This window comes from Plasmodium chabaudi (genome assembly GCF_900002335.3).
Source record: "Plasmodium chabaudi chabaudi strain AS genome assembly, chromosome: 1".
NCBI classification, from domain to species: Eukaryota; Apicomplexa; class Aconoidasida; order Haemosporida; family Plasmodiidae; genus Plasmodium; species Plasmodium chabaudi.
In genome coordinates, this window is record NC_030101.2 from 368,155 (window position 1) to 389,633 (window position 21,479).

At 23.9% G+C, this 21,479-nt stretch overlaps 8 protein-coding genes across 8 annotated transcripts; 4 read left to right on the plus strand and 4 right to left on the minus strand.

The window, feature by feature from the left end:
• Window positions 1-837: 837 nt before the first annotated feature.
• Window positions 838-1,818, plus strand: PCHAS_0109600 (conserved Plasmodium protein, unknown function; the record flags this gene model as incomplete). Its single annotated transcript, XM_016798034.1, has 3 exons — window positions 838-866; window positions 1,037-1,165; window positions 1,719-1,818. The coding sequence occupies 3 exons, from the start codon at window positions 838-840 to the stop codon at window positions 1,816-1,818; spliced, it is 258 nt and encodes an 85-aa protein (XP_016653009.1).
• Window positions 1,819-2,049: 231 nt separating this feature from the next.
• Window positions 2,050-4,059, plus strand: PCHAS_0109700 (transketolase, putative; the record flags this gene model as incomplete). Its single annotated transcript, XM_016798040.1, has 1 exon — window positions 2,050-4,059. One exon carries the CDS (start codon window positions 2,050-2,052, stop codon window positions 4,057-4,059), a length of 2,010 nt encoding a protein of 669 aa, XP_016653010.1.
• A 716-nt stretch (window positions 4,060-4,775) lies between these two features.
• Window positions 4,776-8,219, minus strand: PCHAS_0109800 (transcription elongation factor SPT5, putative; the record flags this gene model as incomplete). The annotated part of the gene is made up of 1 exon (XM_732982.2): window positions 4,776-8,219. The coding sequence occupies one exon, from the start codon at window positions 8,217-8,219 to the stop codon at window positions 4,776-4,778; it is 3,444 nt and encodes a 1,147-aa protein (XP_738075.2).
• A 1,591-nt stretch (window positions 8,220-9,810) lies between these two features.
• Window positions 9,811-10,944, minus strand: PCHAS_0109900 (SNARE associated Golgi protein, putative; the record flags this gene model as incomplete). The annotated part of the gene is made up of 3 exons (XM_016798055.1): window positions 9,811-9,959; window positions 10,069-10,632; window positions 10,791-10,944. The coding sequence occupies 3 exons, from the start codon at window positions 10,942-10,944 to the stop codon at window positions 9,811-9,813; spliced, it is 867 nt and encodes a 288-aa protein (XP_016653011.1).
• A 1,504-nt stretch (window positions 10,945-12,448) lies between these two features.
• Window positions 12,449-12,715, minus strand: PCHAS_0110000 (succinate dehydrogenase subunit 3, putative; the record flags this gene model as incomplete). Its single annotated transcript, XM_737693.2, has 1 exon — window positions 12,449-12,715. One exon carries the CDS (start codon window positions 12,713-12,715, stop codon window positions 12,449-12,451), a length of 267 nt encoding a protein of 88 aa, XP_742786.2.
• A 986-nt stretch (window positions 12,716-13,701) lies between these two features.
• PCHAS_0110100 (AP2 domain transcription factor, putative) lies at window positions 13,702-14,799 on the plus strand (the record flags this gene model as incomplete). The annotated part of the gene is made up of 3 exons (XM_016798071.1): window positions 13,702-13,903; window positions 14,010-14,529; window positions 14,682-14,799. 3 exons carry the CDS (start codon window positions 13,702-13,704, stop codon window positions 14,797-14,799), a joined length of 840 nt encoding a protein of 279 aa, XP_016653012.1.
• A 1,206-nt stretch (window positions 14,800-16,005) lies between these two features.
• Window positions 16,006-17,130, plus strand: PCHAS_0110200 (ATP synthase-associated protein, putative; the record flags this gene model as incomplete). Its single annotated transcript, XM_016798078.1, has 3 exons — window positions 16,006-16,008; window positions 16,164-16,672; window positions 16,800-17,130. The coding sequence occupies 3 exons, from the start codon at window positions 16,006-16,008 to the stop codon at window positions 17,128-17,130; spliced, it is 843 nt and encodes a 280-aa protein (XP_016653013.1).
• Window positions 17,131-17,486: 356 nt separating this feature from the next.
• PCHAS_0110300 (SWIB/MDM2 domain-containing protein, putative) lies at window positions 17,487-19,802 on the minus strand (the record flags this gene model as incomplete). Its single annotated transcript, XM_727809.2, has 1 exon — window positions 17,487-19,802. One exon carries the CDS (start codon window positions 19,800-19,802, stop codon window positions 17,487-17,489), a length of 2,316 nt encoding a protein of 771 aa, XP_732902.2.
• Window positions 19,803-21,479: the final 1,677 nt, after the last annotated feature.

Genomic DNA, 21,479 nt, shown 5'->3' on the forward strand with positions numbered 1-21,479 from the left:
AATCAAAACTGTACGATACAATATATTATAGTAGAATATCATTGAATGAAAACAAGCATATAAATAATAGGTTGTTTTTTTTCGGTTCCTCTACTAAGCTTGACGTATAACTAATAAATTGTTTATTCTAGTTGCACATTTTAGGTTTGTTAATTATCTTAGTGTATCATAAATTGTACTCATTAGTAACTACTGATGAGAATATGCGTACGCATGTTATTACACGTTCTTATACATTACATTTTAAATAATATATAAAACCTGGTAGAAGACTACAATCATGTATGAAAAAATTATCCTCAAAAAAAAAAAGAAAAAATAGTGAGCTTATTTTTATTGAATTCTATACTTAAAAAAAAACGTAAATTGTGTGATGAATTTTTTTGAAATTGAAAGCCATTTTGATGGTTATATTCTCCATTTTTATGCATAGTGTCCCAAAAAAAAAACATAGGAAATAGAATAAAAATTAAAACAATAAATAAAGTGAAAAAATATAAAAAAAGAAAAACATAAATTCATTACAATTATTTAATAAAAGCGAATGATGTAAACCACTGAGGTTCTTGCATACTACTAAGTGCGCCCCGATTATTTTATATTATTTATTCGTGTTTTTTTTTCGAAGTTTATAGCTAGTTATTTTTATTTCCTTAGTATTTATAAATCGATAAAAAAATGTCAGTATTATAATTTATTTTGTATATGCATAATATATCTGTGTACTTATATAAGTAAATGGGAATTTCATTAACGATTAAGTGATTCCTACATTTCGATATAAAATTTTTAAAAGAATATTCTTAACTCTCAGGTTATTTTTTTAAAGATTTTATGATGGGTGAAAATCTCAGCACAATTACACAGTAAGTAAACTATTTAAAATTCTTACATATATTGTATAAGTATATATACATGATACTTATTTATGTTTATTTATTTGATAGTTTTTTTCAAATAATTTATAAATGCATACACCAATTAAACTATTCTTATATATAAAATATAAACATTTGATTTTCCCCTTATATTATAGCACAATAGAAGTTAATTGTTCGTCCGAAAAATACAGCAACATTTTATGCAAGTGTTTATCAAGTGATGAGTCTTTAAAACAAAATAAATTGTATAAAAATATAAATGTATCTGGAGAAACTATAAAAATGTAATAACCTATTTTTATATAACTTTTGTTTCCTCTATATAGACGCTATAATATATATATACATCCCATGTTTCCATATAGTATACTATATATATACCAATACTGAAAAAAAAAATATAAAAAATAGCTAGCTCATTTATTTTTATATATTCTACATAAAATTACTATCCCCAAATGAGTACTTTTTTATATCACTTCTGTTAATTGAGCACACATACAAATGAGTACATGTATAATATATGTTTATTTATCATATATCATTTGGCGTTTTATTGATATGAGATACTATATATTTTATTGTTATCCATTAAATAGTGTATACATATTATGAGTTTATGTTTTTTTATTTATATAAAATAAATATATAAAAATATGAGCAATTAACCAGTCTCTATTAGCTTATTTTTTGTAGCGTGTGTAAAAAATATATAAATGTATATAGGCATATATTTTTGCTTGGATATTTGTTTAATTACATATTTCACGATATAGTGCATACACTAAATATTCATAATTATATTAAATATATTTTTTTTTATAAATATTTTTTCAGAGAATTACAAAGCAATACATACGAGGATATCAGATACAAAGCTAAAAACATTTACGATTATTTACATTTTTTTTTTAAAACAATCGAAACATTTGCTTAATATATAGACATACAAAGGGTATATTGAGCATATTCTGTTATTTTTATTTCCAAAAAGTTTTAAAAATAATACAAATTGCAATTTTTATGATTAATCATATCCCGGTATTTAGTAGGATTTAAATAAAATACGAGCATTCGCATTTATACTTGCACCTGCGTATCACGGATAAAAATCCCACTGACGTGAATCAATTGCATAAACAATTTTTTCTTTAACAAGCCGTTTAATATGAATAAGGAAATAGACACCAAATGTGTTAACGAAATTCGGATGTTAGCTGCTGAACTGCCACTTGCGGCAAATAGCGGCCACCAAGGAGCTCCAATAGGGTGTGCTCCTATAGCACATGTATTATGGGGATATGCAATGAATTATTATAATGAAGATACAGAATGGATAAACAGAGATAGATTTATACTATCGAATGGCCATATGAGTTCTTTATTATATACAATGTTATATTTAACAGAACAAGGATTAACCTTAGATGATTTAAAAAAATTTCGTCAATTAGGAAGTTTAACACCAGGGCATCCAGAAAATTACATTACAAAAGGAGTTGAAGTAACAACTGGGCCATTAGGTCAAGGTGCCGCAAATGCTGTTGGTATGGCTATATGTGCTCATAACTTATCCGAAAAATATAATACTAAAGAGTTTGAAATATTTAATAATTATATATATGCAACATGTGGAGATGGATGTATGCAAGAAGGTGTATTTTGTGAAGCAGCATCGCTAGCTGGGCATTTAGGTTTAGGAAGGTTAATACTACTTTATGATGATAATAAAATAACTATCGATGGAAATACAGAATTATCATTTACTGAAGATATTGCAAAAAAATTTGAATCTTTTAATTGGGAAGTTAAAATAGTAAAAGATGGAAATACAGATTTTGAAAAGATATATAAAGAAATAGAAGAGTGTAAAAAAAATTTAAAACAACCATCATTAATTATTGTTCAAACATTATCTGGTTATGGAACAAAAGTTGAAGGAAGTCATAAATCTCATGGTTTAGCATTAAAAGATGATGATATAAAAGATGCGAAAAAAAAATTAGGTCTTGAGCCTGAAAAAAAATTTCATATTTCTGATCAAGTTAAGAATTTTTATAAAAAAGTTTTAAAAAAAAATAAAGAGAATTATATGAAATGGAAAGAAACATTTGATAAATATATGTCAAAATATCCAGAAAAAGGACAAGAAATTTTAAAAAGATTTAAAAAAGAATTACCTAATGATTGGGAAAATGTCTTACCAAAATATACAGTAAGTGATCCACCTTTAGCAACTAGAAATTTATCAGGTATAGCATTAAATAGTATTAATAAAATATTACCTGGGTTAATTGGTGGAAGTGCAGATTTAACAGAATCTAATTGTACAGCTTTGAAAGATGAAAAAGACATAACAAAAGATTCATTTGGAAATAAATATATAAGATATGGTGTAAGAGAACATGGTATGGTTGCTATATCAAATGGTATATATGCATATGGTGGATTTGAACCATTTTGTGGAACTTTTTTGAATTTTTATACCTATGCATTTGGTGCTTTAAGATTATCAGCTTTATCAAATCATCATGTTTTATGTATAGCTACACATGATTCAATAGAATTAGGAGAAGATGGTCCTACGCATCAACCAGTTGAAGTTTTAGCATTATTAAGAGCAACCCCAAATTTAAATATTATTAGACCAGCAGATGGAAATGAGGTATCAGGTTCATATCTTTGTCACTTTAAAAATCCCAAAACCCCAACTGTTTTAGCCTTATGTAGAAATAAAGTACCACACTTAAAAAATACATCAGCAGAAGGTGTATTAAAAGGTGCTTACATATTAGAGGACTTTGAAAAGAATGATAAACAAAAAGTTATTTTAAGTGGTTGTGGATCTGAATTACATTTATGTTTTGAAGCCAAAGATATTTTAAAAAGTAAACATAATTTAAATGTTAGAGTTGTAAGTTTCCCATCATGGAGTATGTTTAAAAAACAACCAAAAGAATATCAAACATCTGTTATGATGCATAATGATCCAAAAATAGTTCGATTTTATATTGAACCTGCATCTACTTTTGGATTCGATACATATTTTAATACATATATAGGTATAGATCAATTTGGATATTCAGCTCCTAAAGATCAAATATGGAAACATTTAGGTTTTACATCTGATAATATAGTTAAAAATGTTTTGGATTTTATTAAAAATCACCTAAAATGAATACAGATGAAAACATATTAAAAATGTTAATAATTTTCGAGATATAATGCTTATATATAAGTCTTTATTTTTCGAGCGAACGCATGATCATGTAAATCTATTAAATCTAGAACATGTATATCCGTCAAAATTAAATGTATGCATATATATATTTTTTTTGCTACGTTTATAGTGTAACAATTTGTTACCGTCACTGCGTTTCATTTATTTATACATGCGAAATAGCAAGTATTTTAGACTCGTTTTTTTATACTTTCCTTTAAAACTTAAAAAGTATCATATATATATAATTAATTATATAATATGACATACAAAAGATATTATTTTTTCGCTAAAGATAGAGGAGTTTGATATCCTCTAATTAGCCTTACGCATGGATACATGCATGAGCAAAGTGTTCCCGCTATTCCTCGCTACTCATAATATATAACCGGGTATATATATACGTTTTCAATCGTTTAAACAACTTTTGTAGGTACATATATATGTGCATAGTCTTTAATTATGAGCAAAAGTGAAAACATATATTTATATATGTACGTAGTAAGTTTGATGTACATTGTACAAATCAGCATTTATCATTTTAACAAAAAAAAAGTAAAGAAATAGAAAGAAAATCAAAGAAAAATAATGATAAAGACGTGGAAAAATGGTGATAAAAAAGAGTATGTATATATGTGTGTATTTGTAGTACGATTTCTGCCTCTATCTCATGATTACACCTTTTTATACAAAAAAACATGTTTCATGTCACAGTTTATATTTCCATTTATAGTGGAAATTTCTACTTTATTATCATTTGATATATCAATAACAGTTCCTTGATTAATTTTTCCTCCATCTAAAATGGCAATAACTTCATCGTTTGGCTTACTAGGTTTTAATGGTACAACAGCTTCTGAAACGATATTAAAAGATGTTTTATCTGTTTCAATTTTGAGTATAGTATATGAACCTTTTTTAATAACTTCTGCTATTCTTCCTGTTTCATTATAAAATAATCCAGGTGTTACAATTTTGATAATTACACCTGCTATTACCCAATCTGAGTTTGCTTTATTATATTCATCTCTATTTTCATCATTTATATCGTTAAAATTATTTTGATTTTCTGCTTGATCATATTCATGTAAATTATCATTTTTTTTATATTCAGAATGTGTTGGACTTGTTTTTCTTTTATCATATTTGTTATCTTTTTCATTATGAAATCGGTTCGTATTTCCATTTTTATTTGATGTATAATAATCATCCATATTTTCTGTACTTTTATGATTTTTTAAATAATTTTTATCATCTTTATTATGTGAAGAATATTTCCAATTACTTTCATGTTCATCATATTGATGATATTTTTTATTTGAAGTATCATGATGTTTTTTTTTTTTTTTTTCATCATCATAATAATTTGATTTATTTGCATGACTAGAATAGCTATTATATCCATCGTTATAATTTTTATCATATCTTCTGTCATATCTTTGATCATTTTTTCTTCTATCATAATTTTTATGATCATTAACATCATTATAAAATGGTAGATTAAAGCTAGTTCTTCTTCTTTCCTCATCTTCTTCAAAAGTTTTATTTTTATCAAATTTTCCTCTATAATCATTGCTACTTATTCCATTTCTTTTTTTTTCTATATTTTTATCATCAAAAATTTTATCATCTTTATATGCATCTGCTATTGCACATTCTATTCTTTTTTGTCGTATAGTTTTGGGTTTAATTTTTAAAAGCAAAGTAAATTCATCTCTTTCAGCATCTATAACATCAGCCAAAAGACCTTTATAAACTCCTGATAATATTTTAACTGTTTTTCCAATAAATGATTGAAACGTATTTCTTCTTTGCATATTATTATTTCTGAATAAATTATGTTGTGTTATTATTTTTTTTTTTTCATTTACATTTCCACTAAGTAAACAATTTTCACAATCAACAACTACAAAACCATTGTCTTCAATTTTTTTACTTATTTTTGCAAAGATTTTATTTTTCCATATATAACTAACAATTGCAGTTTTATTTTTGTGTGCCCCTTTAGTTAATTGTATAGTATCTTTTGATTGAATAATATTCCCATTTTCATCTTTACATATTTGTCCGATAGCAGATCTTTTATATGTAATTGAACCAATGGTTGTGTGTAAAATTTTATTACTATTTGTTAATACACGAATATGTTTATTTTTATCGATATATGTCAATACACCTATTTGTCTATCATTTAATTCGATTAGATCTCCTATTGAGAACCCGTTTAAAGTATTAACACCTCCCAATCCTTCAACAGTATTACTACTGCTACTGATAGTGCCAGTTAGGTCTTGTATTGATGATCGAAATTCTGTATTTAAAGACGGTGAAAATATGAGAGCAATATTTTCTTTATAATCTAATAAAGATATTAATCCGCTTTTGCCTTTATGTAAACCATTTATAACAGTTACATTATCTCCTTCTGTAAAATATTTAGTTACATCACTTGGCAAAAATTTAAATTCTTTAGCTAGATTATCAGGATTCACACTTAATACACTGTCATTAATATTAGTTATTGTACCTATTAAATTAAATAATTCCCCTTTCATAATTTTGACTCTTTCGCCTTTTTTAAATAAATGTAACGAATTTTTATTTATAAAAGATTTACTTATATGTAAATTTATATCTTCTTCATTTGTATTATTTTTATTAAAATCCCGTATTTCTGTTAATGTTATATTTGCATTTTCACTAATTAAATATTTTATATTCATTTTTTTTAATAAATAGCCATTTTCTTCAAATATATTATTTTGATATTTAATAGTTCCAGGATATGGTCCATGTTCTATTACCCCTCCTATTTGTTCGATTTCATCTCTATCAAATAGTTTTTTAAGGGGTCTTTCTTTTTTTTTTTTTCTTCGAATTTGTAATGCTTCATCTATAGCACTTAACTTTTCACCCGACAAAGGGACTATTGCACTAGTTCCATTATTTAGTTGATTATTTGTATTCATTTTATCCATCAATGGATATATTTGATCTAAATGATTATTTGCTCCATCGTAATGAATACCAGAATGGCTTTTATTCACAGATGCAGATATACCTACATTGTCATATTGATCTTTCTTTGAATTATTATATTTATCATATACTATTCTCGGTATTAAACGGACGATAGCATATATTCCTTTTTCGTGAACTTCAAAAATTTGTCCTATATCATTTGCATATACACCTCTTTTTATTCTTACATATTCATTAACTTTTGGTATAACGACTTTTGAATGAGACATAGCAAATATAGATGTTAATTCTTGTACTGGGACAATAGATATATCATTTAAATTAATAAATTTAAATCCTAATAGAAATCTTTTTAGCATATATAAACTATCTGCTTCTATATATATATACCCCTTTAAATCATCAGATACATATATACCTTTAATATTAAAATCGCTAGATTGTAGCTTCATATATTTATAATATATACCCATAGCTAAAGTTCTTTCAGAACCATTTCTAAATAATTTGATTAACCACATTTTAGGACTATCAAATGCACTTAAGCCTTCACCTTCATCAAAATATTCTTCATCTTCAGACATTTCTTCATCTGTTAAAGTTTCATCATCGGATGCTCCATCTTTTAAATCTTTTTCATGTTCATATCTTTGTGATAATTTATTAATTGCTTGAGCCAAATGATTTGTCCCACTTTTTAATTTGGTTTCATATAATTTTTTTTTTTCTAATCTTTTAGCTTCTTCAAATTCGTCGACATAGGAACTTGCATATTCTTCTTCTTCTTCATCATCTCCTACTTGTGCTTCTGTATCTAAAAAAGTAGAAACATATTTATTTTTTCCTACTTTTCTTTTTTTGTTCCCTGTTTTATTTCCAGTTATTTTATCATAATCAATATCATCATCATCATCGTCGTCGTCGTTATATTCATCATCTTCTTCATCTGCTTCATTATCTACAAAAGATACTGTATGATTTATTTTTTTTCGTTTTTTTTTCGATTGAGATATATCTTCATCGCTTTCATTTTCCTCACTATCTCTTACTTCTTCATCATCTTCTTCTTCTTCATTTGGCTTATTAATTTCATCGTTAAAAAGTTCAGCCCCTTCTTCGTCACTAGTTTTTCCCATTGTTGTTTCACTAAACTTTCATTCAGCTTGCTCGATTTCTTTTTTTTTTTTTCGTTTTTACAATTTATTATACTCTTTTGGTTTTATCTTTTATTTTATCTCTTAAAAGTTTCGTTGCATATTTTTTTAACGTATCTGTAAAATATCCTTCAACAATTAAACTTCATCTTATGGTTAAATTGTAAAGGGAATTGATATAATTGAAAAAATATAAAAATTGTTTTGCTTTCTCCTTTGTTTCCCTCGTTTTTTTGTTTTTCGTTTTTACTTGTTTAATTGTATAATGCTAAGTATATTTTCAGCTCACCATGAAAAATGCATACATGCTACATTATATAATAAAAAAATGAAAAAAAACTAATTTCATTTTTATTTACTAAAATAATTTTGCTAGCATTCGTCAAAATAGCTTTTGTATATATTACAAAGTATGAAGAATGCACAAAATAGCGAATAAAAAAATATTATAAAATTGTATATATATACATATATTATATATATATATATACCAATTAATATGCATATTTAAAGATGAATTAAAATAAATTTATACATATATTATGTAAACAATCTTGTGCCTCATTTTTCGCATACCTACAAAAATGGATATTAAAAAATAAATAAAATAATAATAAATAAAGTTTAATTAGAAGGCTATAGAAATTAAATAGAACAAATTAAAAATAAACGAAAGAGAAAATAACTTTATTGGAACGGCTTTATTTACAATCTAAATATATCTCTTTACATACTTATAAATAAGCTAGCTGTTTTTAATTCATTTAATAATTAAACAGCACAAAATATAAAAGTAATAAATAAGCTTTATTTTATGGTAGTTACTATGTTATGGAATTAATAGGATTTATTTTGTCAAATAATTTATCAACTGCCCAAAATATATATGCAGCATTACATATATTGTTATATTTATATACAAATATGATTACCCCTTTGGCCTATAAACAGTTATAACCCTAAAAAAATATATATTTAAAAATGTAAGAATTTTCTTATTTTTGTAAACCTGTCCTACATACTATATTAATTAGTTTGTAGTTTCTTTGCTAAAAGATTTTTTCTTAATTATAAAAATTTAACTTAAATAAGTTTATTATAAAGTAATAAAAAAGAAACAAATGGGGAAAGACCATTTATTTGCATTTATATGCATTACATATTTTTTATATCCATGTGTATTGCATATTTATGCTTAATATTAAAAATAACAAAAAAAAAAATGGTAACCATACGCCACACTTAATAGCATACACACAAAAAAATAATGATGAAAGACCAAATTAACAAAATAAAAAAAATAACCAAATAGCAACTAAATTCTAAGAATCAATGTATGAAAAAAATAAAAATAAAAATAAATAACAAATATGACATTGTGCTAATATAATAAAATGTCAAATTAATGTCGAACTTTCGAAATATACAAATGCAAAAGCAGTACATTTGTATGTATTATATAGATTATCATTTAGGAAAAATTATACATATTTATGGGTAGATTGTTATTTTCCTTTTTTAGATATACTGAACAAAATACTATATCTTATTATCACTATGGTTAGTCCAAATGCTATGATTGTTTATCTTTTTTTGGTTCAACATACGTATATTTCATTATCCTCTGAAAAACTATCAATAGTACTATAAAAGCTATGGGTACATAAAACTGGTGTGTCATATCAATTGATGACAATCTATTAATGGTTTGACCTATCGAAACTGTAAAAAAGAATGTATATCACATTTATAAAGTTTCATATATCGATAAAAAGGTAGCAAAATTGAAAATTATGTAAATATATACATGCATGTTTAATGAGTGGCTTACCTAATATAATGATATTGGGAAGGTTCCCAACAAGTGTAGCAAACACAAGTGGAATAACAGGTAGGGATAAACATGGTGCAAGTATGTTTATTAAGGTGTTTGGAAAAATAGGGGTTAATCTTAAAATTGCTATATAGGAAAATAAGTCAAAAGTTGTTTTCACTCTTTTATTTAATTGTTCATTAAACTTTGCAAGTGGATCTTTTAAAAGGTATTCTATTACTGATTTACCATACATACCATAAACAACATACGCAATTAAAGAAGCTAGTATGGATAGCATTGTACAATATATTATAGAAAATGTATAATTATAAAATGCCCCTATTAATATTGTTATGCCACTACCAGCTCCTGTCATCCACCATAAAAATAGTGGAAATGAATTATAAGAAATATAAAATAATGATAAAAGAATCAATAATGCTATGCCATGTTCATTTCTATATGATATTAAAGCTTCATATAAAATTTTTATTTTTCCAACACTTAATATATTTTTTAAATCTTTGAAATTTTTGGGAGCCAATACTCTTAGCTTCTTTTTACTGTCTTCATTCATGCCTGTGAAATTTAAAATATCAAAATTATGCACACATTTATATCTACTATTATAATAATATATTAAAATAAATATTAATAATAATTAGAATGGAGTAAGCATACTATGTTTCTAAATTTTATTTTCACAAAAATACATGTTCATACAATATTATTTTTACCTGGCATTACACATATATAAAGTATGACTCCTAAGATATATGTTAAAAATATCAATATAATATAAAAAAGGTTTGTTTTAACATTGTTGTTTTTTATTTGTGAATCGGGAACATTTTTTTCTTGGGGAGTTATTTTGTGTTTTTCTTTTTTCATTTTTTCGTTCTAAAGATTTTTACGAAACCTTTACAGCATACACCCCAAAAAAAAAAATTCAATTCACAAAAAAAATAATTCTTGATAATCTATAAAATTCACTTGAAAAATATTCCCTTGATATATTCACATGTATGTTCATCTATATTTTTCTGTAATTTTTATTATTATTTTTTTTTTTTGGCTTTATGTTCTTTTAAAAAGTGTTTATCGATTTACCGATTGTTACCTTTTTCCATGTAAATATATATTAAGTGAATCTTAAAAATGGAACAAAAATTACAACTATTGATTTGGTTTATTTTTATTTGGCATTTTCAATTTTACTACATAAAGTTTTAAAATTGTATGTTTTATGCAGATATGCACATATTATTGGTGGAATCCCAATACTAAAAAATTTTGATTTTTTCAAAAATATTCAAATACTACCATAAATGTTATTAATAAATATGCATAATGATGAATAGATACATTAGTATGTACAAATATGCATTATATATATATATTTTTTTTTAATTAGTTGTATTCCAAAATAACGTTTTAAAATTGTATCATATTTTATATAAGCTATTGTTTCCTATTAATTGTATATATATTATATATATTTGTAATAAAATTACTATACTATAATGAATAAAAAATATCTTGCCGTTTTAATTTTCCATATATACACATGCATATAAATATATTTATTTTTTCCGTCATCCTGTAACGTTAACATTTTATTCCCAGTATGGAATATACTACATAAATTTTTTTTTTTTCCATATATTTATTTTTTTTTATAAAATAATAATATCCCAATTTTGGTATGCTAATATAATAAAATACTATTTTTTCTGTTAAACATTTTTTCAAAAAATAAAAGAAAGAAATACATTTCATATTCCCCTATTTTTATTGCCATCAAAGAATAGCACAATTATAAAAAGTTTATGCTAATATAATTATTTTTTTGTATATTAATGTATATAATATTTTGTTATTTATTAAATATCATATATAAATACATATATGTATGTGATATATATATATAGGGGCATACGAAAGTACATAAATGTTCGAAATAAAAAAAATAAAGAATATTATAATTATATATTGCAAACTAAAACATTATGTGGCAATTTCGCTACATATTTGCATAGACATTTGATTGAGGATTTCCATTATTGGTTAGCTGTGGGTACAAAAGATACACATCAATATAAAAAGAAAATTATTTGCTTTATGTATTTATACTACTTAAAAATTTGGATATTGCCGGTATGTGTGTGTAGTAACTATAATTTGAAGATGTTTATTTCGCTTGTTATATCTGCTAATCCAAAAATACGTAAACAATTGTTTTTTGTATAAAAGGTTTTCTTTTTATGGTTGTAGTGTTATTCTAATCAGGTTATATATGGGGGTAAAATTATAAAAAATAAATCCCCATATTATCATGTATTGATTACTATTTTATATATATGTTTTGGAGGTTTATAAAAATGCATTTTTCTTTTTAATTTCTTTTTTCTTCTGAATCGTCTTTCATAAAATAATCAAAAAATGAAAATATTTTATTAAAAATGTAATAATAGTTGGTCCCTATGCATATGCCTATTATTAGTCCTATTACTACACCAGTTGAAAAACCCCAAATTGATTTTGTAGTTTCTTTTTCGATTTCATCCAATTCTTTTGATGCAAAGTAATGACTTAAAGACGCCCCTCCCAAAAATAATGCCGGCAAATAAAATGCATCTTTTCTTATGAGCTTATTAGGCATGTTTTTATTATTATTATTGTGTTCTTATTTTTATATGAATAAAGATTATATATATACTTGCAAATATGTATGAATCCGCTTATTCTGTTTTCTTTATGTACTCTAGCATGTTTAAATATCACTTGATAATCCTTCAAATTATCTCTCTGAATATTCCAAAATGGGAAAACTAGTTCACCTTAAGTTACTACTTAGGAATATAACACACATATGTATATACCATAAGACTATCTTTTAATTTATATATTTAAAGAAAATTCAAGTATGGTTTAATTATATTATATCATACATCACTTATTTATGTATTTATTGGGACATAAAAGCAAATATGCATAATTGCGAGTTTTAAATATGTGCTCATATAAAGCTTTTTCTAGTAATTTTTTTTTTTTAAAATAATTTTCCTTTCTAGCATGTGATTAGCCCGATTCCTCTTTTATATGTTTTTAATTGTTTGTATTTTTTCATGATTTCACACATCATTGTAAACTTTGCATTAAAAAAAATGTGCTTATAAATGCTTTGAACATTTTTAAGTAATAAAGTGAAAAAAAAAATATTATAAAATATATGGATAAAGGAAATGGGCATAAAAGGTGTATAATAAATTAATAATACACTTTTAATATTTACACTGCTTTTTCTCTATAATATTTTTTTCTTTTGTTCTAACTTCATATATTCAAATTAAAAAAAATAAAATAAGCTTATGATAATATAAAAAGAAATGTGAAAATCAAGAACAAATAACTGAATAAAAAAATGGCATAATAACAAAACAATAAAAAAATGAATAATAGATAAATTATCCAAGTATATGTAAATTAAATGAAAGAACGAAAAATGTATATAAATAACATATTATTTAAACATAGAATTAGTAGTGTTATTATTTAACCAAATAGGAAAAGGGAAACATTTTTTGTTCAAAATATATACCAAAAATGCTATATCAATTTTAATCAAACATTTTTTTAATCTATAAAATGCTTGGAAGATATTTGATGAATAACAAACCTTATAATAAATTTACATACATAATTATTAGTCATGCTACTAACTTAGAATTATTGAATAAAAACTTTTCCACATTTGTTCAATGCAAAATTAACCCGCCCTCATTATTTGGTCTAGCTTTTTCTTATGACAAAAAGTTCTTTGGAGTAAAAAGAGTGGTTCAAAAGAGAAGTACGCTACGGATGATAATTTTGTTTATTATTTATGTGTGTTGCTTTTTATATTATATATGTACATACACGTATTTACACATTTTTTTCTCATACTTTCTTTACAGAGTACATGTTAAAATTGATACAACCACATCAAGAATGTTTCGATGCAGAAAAATACAAAAAATATTTAGAAAAAGAAAAATTAAGAGAAAAAATCGATATAAATAATATAAATATTGATAATGAGAAAGAGGTGGAATTATATGAAGATTATTTATTAAATTATAAATATAATAAAAGAGAGGTTGAAAAAAATGCAGTTCTCCCCTTATCATTATTATCATCCTCCTTCATAAGAAGAGCTATTTATTCAAATAGAGAAAATGTTTTAAAAAGTTTAAAAAACATTAACTGGAAAAAATATTGTTGTAATGTTAAAGGTGTAAGATGGCATGCTAGTGGGGCATGGCGTGTCTATTTTTGCAAAAGAAATTATCAGCACAATTTTTTTGTTAAATGTGATTGCTATTTTCGTGTAAGTATATATGGGTTTGAAAAAAGCAAAGAGCTAGCTGTTCTTTATAGGAAAAGGCTAGAATATGAATATATACTACTAATGAAAAGATGGAAAGAAATAGAAATGTAAGAAAAAAAAAATAGTGAGCTAAATATAGCTAGCTACAATTTGTGTGCAAATAGCTATATATATCCATATGCATATTAAATGTTCATAAAAAAAATGAAAATAACATTGTGTGGTTATAATTTTTTTTAAATTATTATTACTTGTACAGGGAAAATGCTAAAAAAAGGAAAATTATTAAGGAGTCAGCAAAAAAATATAATGGCTCTGATGAAGAACAAGAAGACGATGAGCAAATAATTAATTCAACTTACAATAATGAGAATTAAAAACATTAAAGCGGAAATTATTATTTCCATACATTAATAATTTTGTACTATTTTATAATTAATTTGTAATTAAAAAGTTATATGATACATTTAATTTTCATTTTTTTAATTAAATTAAATTAAATATTTTTAATTTATGCATTTTTAAGATTATATGTTTTATTTGACAGCCTTTTGTGCTGTTATGCTTTCTACCAACATAACCCTTTGTAAATGCCATATACTTATAATATGCTCATACAATTAGTTTTTCATAGTTTTACCTTTGAACGAGTTTCACATTTATTATTACTTTATATATATATTTTAAGGAAACATTTTTTATTCCTCTTTACGATTGTTTTAAAAAGCAATTATAAACACGAAATATATTTTTTCAATGTACGGCTTATATGTACATACCTATTACTCTTACATAAATTGTCTCTAGCCAATTTATGAATATATAAATGTGATAAAACAAATGAGTGTGTATATAAATCAGTAACCACACCATTTGAAAGAATCTAGCATTTCCACATTACATAAATAATAAAGGTATAAAAATGATGTATCATTAATCTCTTCATGATAACACATTCATAATTATATACCCGTTTAAAACATAAGTAAAAACAATCTCTAAAATTTTAAGGTATATGTGAATGTAGCATAAAAGTAATAAATTATATGTTTTTTTGGTATATTCTTCATATTTTCATTTTAAGAAAATGGGTCATAGTTCTACTAATTATAAAAATTGATACACATAGTAATGAAATAAAAAAGGAACAAATATTTTCTTATAATTAAGCATATCGAGTTTGAAATAGGAAAACATAAACTCACAAAATATTTAACTATAATGAACGAGTAAATAAAGCCAAATTTTTTATTTTAAGACTATTTCATTTTATAATATTATAATTACTCCTTTCCTTCCTGTTATTTTTTTTTTTTACTCTTGTAATTCACGTATACAATTTTAATATGCGTACATAATCCGTAATAGCCTTTCATATTTTTCTTAGTTTTTTTTATTATTATATTATTTATATATTATTCTTTTTATTAACATTTGAATATAATAAATATAAATTACACGAAAACAATTTATAATGTGAAAAATTTTCAAAAGAAGGATATACTTATTTACTTATCAAATACACAAATAAATAAAATATATATGTTCCGGCCTTTAAGTGTAATGCGAGTATTTTGTGAATTATGGTAAGAAAGAAAAATAATAATAAACAAGTTAAAATTACATAATTAATGAATTAAATAAATAAAGGAATTCTTATATATGCCTGTATATGAACTACCTCCCTTTACATAGTAAATGTTCTTATCATTTTTCTCTATATATAATTTTCCCTTTTCAGTTGCGATTAAATAATGTGAGGCTTTTTTTTAAAAGTAAAATTCGATTAAGCGGTGGGAAGCAGCACCCAAAATGGGTTGTAAAGGATAAGGAAAAATATAATATATACACATATGACAATTCATATTATGGGGAAAATTTCAGATATAATAATTTTATACTCCATATAAGATCGTACAAATATTATATTGATTATATAATAGAAAATGTTTATAGAAGCCTTAAAAATGGTGGGAACTTTTTCATATTGCCACTAAAAAATATTATTTTAAAACATAATCCAGATGTTCGTTATCAGTTAGTAGCCCTTATGGCTTTTTTCGGGACCACTTCCGCTATTACTTGCTATCATAATTCCATTTATCAAAATATTATTGATGTTACAAATATGCTAGAATTAGGATTGGTTGATGATATGAAAGATAATAATTTCTTTGATACACAAAGTGAATTACAAAACAAAAATATTAATGATTATAGCCAAGACCACGAAAGGCTAAATGAGCTATGGTAAGCTTTGTTTTTCTGCACACACATGTGATACATAAATATGCACAAGTAGATCTTTCGATTTAATTTTTATCATTTCCATGTACTCATCATATATATAATTCGCAAATATACTTTTTATTAATAGGGAAAAGGCGTTGAAAGATTCAACAGAAAAAAACAGTTTCAATGAAATGTGCAATTATTTATCCATTAAAGATGGTGAACAAATTGCTAGTTTTAAACCAAAGCATATATGGAGATACAACATGATACCTTATGGAGAAAACAATCCAGATACACAGACCTTCCCTATCCCATCATATGAAAAACCTTTCAGATCATTTGCTTTAAATTTTACATATAATAATTTATCCGGAAACTGGGGAGACTATATTGATAGAAGAGACAATAAAGGATCCTTATTAAGACCATCAAGATACATGTTTACGGATGTGATAATACCCGCAACGAAATAAAAGTGACAATGAAAGTACACTCATGGTACATATGTGCATTTTTATATATATAAATAAATAATTTATTTTATTATAATTATTGTTTAGTTTTTTAAATATATTCATTAAACTAAAATAAAAAAATTTGAAAAATTCAATAATATTCAATAAATCTAAAAAAAAAAAATAAACAAAATAAGTATTCCCAAAAAAAAAAAAAAACGAATAACTGCTGTGAAGTGGTTAATATGAACATATATATAGTTATCCAATAAGATTGCATAAACTATTACAAGAATTTTAATATATGTAATTCTTGCAATATATAGATGTACACATGCAATTTTGCAATAAATTCATTAAGATAACTTTTCGTTTTATGAGCCAAAATTATTTGAATTATAAAAGTTATTATTTGAATATATATCCATAGGCATATTGCCATCATACATTGGATTAAAATTGTTTTGAGGGTTTGCCCCATTAAAAGGAAAGTTCATATATTGTGGTGGATATGGTGGAACTTGTTGATTATTATATGTATTAAAATTATTATCATTATTTTGCATATAATTATTTTCGGGATTCATATTTCCCATGAATTGATTAGGTTGCATATTATTATTAAAACCCGAAGGTGAATAATTATCCATAGGGACTGGGATATTGTTTTCATAATTCATATTATTATAAGGATAATTTTGCACAGGTTGGTTGTAATTCATATTTTTATTTCCAAAATAATCATATCCATTAATATTATTGTTCATATGGTTGTTGTTTAATTCTGGGTTATTGTAATTATAATTCATATGTTCTTTAAAGCGTTGATTAAAATTTTCTGCACCGAAGTTTACTTTTTTCTTTGTATTTCCGTTTGAGTTTATATCATCATTTTTTCTCTTATAATCTAAATTCATTGAATTTAAAACGGATTTAAGAACATCGTCAATATTTTTATTTTTAATTAATAAATATTTTGAAATACCTCTATGAACCCATGGCATCGTATAATAATTATCATCATTAATATTAGCTGATTGATCATATACATAATTATGATCATTTAAATTTTCCATATTATTTGGAAATTTACTATTCATAACATGATCAATAAATGCACATGGATTTTCATAAAAATTTGTATAACGTAGCATTAAACTATTTTTTTGTTTTATTTTACATAATATATTTATAATATCATCATCAATATTATTTATTTCATTTTGTATATCATTCATCTTTTCAAATATTGAAATTGAAATACAAGAAGGCATATTATTTTTTTGTGTATTTTTTATTTTATCATTATCTAATTCATTTATATCACTATCAAGAGATTCTTCTTTAATAGATTGTGTAGATTCACTTTTGCTATCATTCACTTCTTTCGTATTTCCATTTTCATCATTTTCCCTTTTATTTATTTCGTCTGTTTCCTCGGTGGCCGAATCTTCATGTGATTCCATTTTACACTTGGTAGATTTATTAGAGTCTTTCCCATCGTTTAATTCCGATTGTTTGTTATCATTTATTTCATTAATTTTTAAAAAATTTACTAAATTATTTAAATGATGAGAATCAAGTACAAATTTCTTGCATTTCCCTTCATCTAAAGTCATATAAGGTTCAAAAGTATCAATGACAATATCATATATGCTTTCAGATTCATCTTCATTTTCTAAATCGACAATATGTTCTAAAACTATTGGTTTTTGTATGGATAAGTGCTTTTGCAAAAGATTTGGTAAATCCGAAAACTCATATTCATCAACCTCTAATATTGGTTTTAACACTTCATCAGTTTTCATAACACTGTTAGAGCCAACTAAATCGTTTTCTAAACTATATTCATAAATACGTTTTATGATTTCAGGCATTGTCTCTTCAGATGATTTCATTAAATTTTTTAAATCAGGTGAAAGTTCAAAAAATGGTATTTTTTGATCCAAAAATAAAAATATTTTTATTGTTTCTTTTTTTCTTTCATTTATTATACGTGTAAATGTTAATTTATCACAATCATAATAATTTTTATTTTTTTTATCATATATAATTGTTTCTTTATCTCTCACAACCATTATTGTTGAAAAAAAGGATGTGAATTTCATAACACTCGTATTACAATAATCAATTTTCTCATTATTTTCAGATATGTCATCGATTTCTGTACCTGAGTATTTCCAATCATCTTCTTTAGGTGTTATTAAATTATTACCATATATATTTTCAAATTTAACTTTTTTTGAACGTACATTTTCAGATTCTGATGAATCGTAATCATTTTCATCTTTATTTAAAATATAACCATGAATATTAAAAGTAAAAGATGATGGTACGGCATATTTATATATATTCTCAGAATTTTCAATTTTTATATCTACAGGATAATTTATTTCTTTATCTCCATCATTAAAGACTGTATATATGTGAATCCGTAATTTCCGCCTTAATTCTTCTGTCTTTAACGCAGATGAAAATGCTTCATTTATATAATAATTACTTATATCAATACATTTATTTATTTCATTTTCGTATTTTATTGATGTTTCTATTAAATTAAACTTTTTTTCATCAATTTCCTTAATTGTTCTTGTTAAAACTGAACTATATAACTTTTTTATTACATCTTCTTTCGCGAAATAAATATCAACAAATGCATTATTTGGGTTTAAGTTATCGATGGGTTCCATATATTAAGAATTTATCACTTTTTTAAATTAATAATGTTACTAGAATTATAGTTGTATTATAAGAGCAGCATTCCTTCCTATTAATGTATTTTTATATTTATTTTTGTTTTGTTTACAAAAAAACATAAAAATATAGTATCATTTCAGTTGTTAAAAAAATTACAGTTTTTATAATATATATAATTTATTAAAAAAAAATATAAATATAAAATACATAAAGTAATCATAAAACCATTTAACAAATTACATTTTTAATTTTTTTCATAAAAAGAAAAAAACACATAATTTCATTTTTTATATACAAGCCAAAATTTTTAATAATGCATAAACCAGGAATTAAAATATGAAAAACTCGACAAGCGTATTGTTGACAATATTTTAATATTGTTCACAATTGCCATTAAAAATGTGAGAACAAAAGGGAAAAATATACAATAAAAATATATAATAATATAAATATAAAAAATAATTACACAATATTTAGAAAAATGTTTATGTATGGTATCTAAATTTTACTCATCGTAATTAATTCGTTGGAACAATAAAAAAAATTGTGTTTTTTTAAAAAATTTGTCCATAGTAAAATATAATATAAACTTATAAATATTATATTTTATAAGTATATAAAATAATGAACTATACATTAAAAAAAACAAAACTAATAAAAACAATCCCATCTATGATGTGAAAAAAGTACACTAGCCCAGTAGAAAATTATAATAATTTTCCAAGATGTAAGGAAATACACTCTTTGCATTACTATATAATGGGACTATATAAAACATATTTCTTATCGTCGAAGTAATATGGCTTTTGCGTATATAGCCCCTATAATATACTACTAAAATATAATTGAATCAAAACTAGTCTAAAATTAAAGTCCTATTATGTTACATAGTTAAAACAAAATATAAGATAATATTCTTTAAAAATAATAAATATGTGTATAATAATGAACTATATGAAAAATCCTTGAAAATACATAATAAGATAATTGCAATGCTTCTACTTGATTTTAAATTGAACCTATTTTTACTATCTTTACTTATCATTCACACGAAGGTCATTAAGCTATATTTATGTATAAAGCATTTTGTTATTTCACTTCCCAATTTAGTTTAACAAATTGCCTTATGTGGATGTTCAAAAAACATATAAATGTTCCTAGCCGATGCCAATCATAATTCATTTTTATAACAAAAGTTAAATAAAACAATAGAAAACAGTAAGATATTGAATTACATATTGTTATTTATTTGAAATCACATGATATACGCTTTTCTATTTTTTAATAATATATAATGCTTCTAAATTGTTTTCAATCGTTGATGTAAGGAAATGCAGTGTTTTTTAAATGCATCTAAATTGAAATGCTTATATAAAGATTATATTAAAATTATTGGAATCAGTTATCTATTGTATAATATAGTTACATATATAGTTAATTTTGAAATGAAAAACTTTCTAAAAATGTTCATCTTTAGAATAATGTATTCATTCTACAATTGATAATAATAATTCTTCAGAGTTATTTTAAAGCTACAATAATATTACATTAGTCTCATTGGTTACTATCAGCTACTTCTATTTATGTAATACATAAACAGTATTGCAATTAATTTTATATTGTCTATTATTTGTTCTATGTTTATATTTCACTAATATTATTAAAAAAAA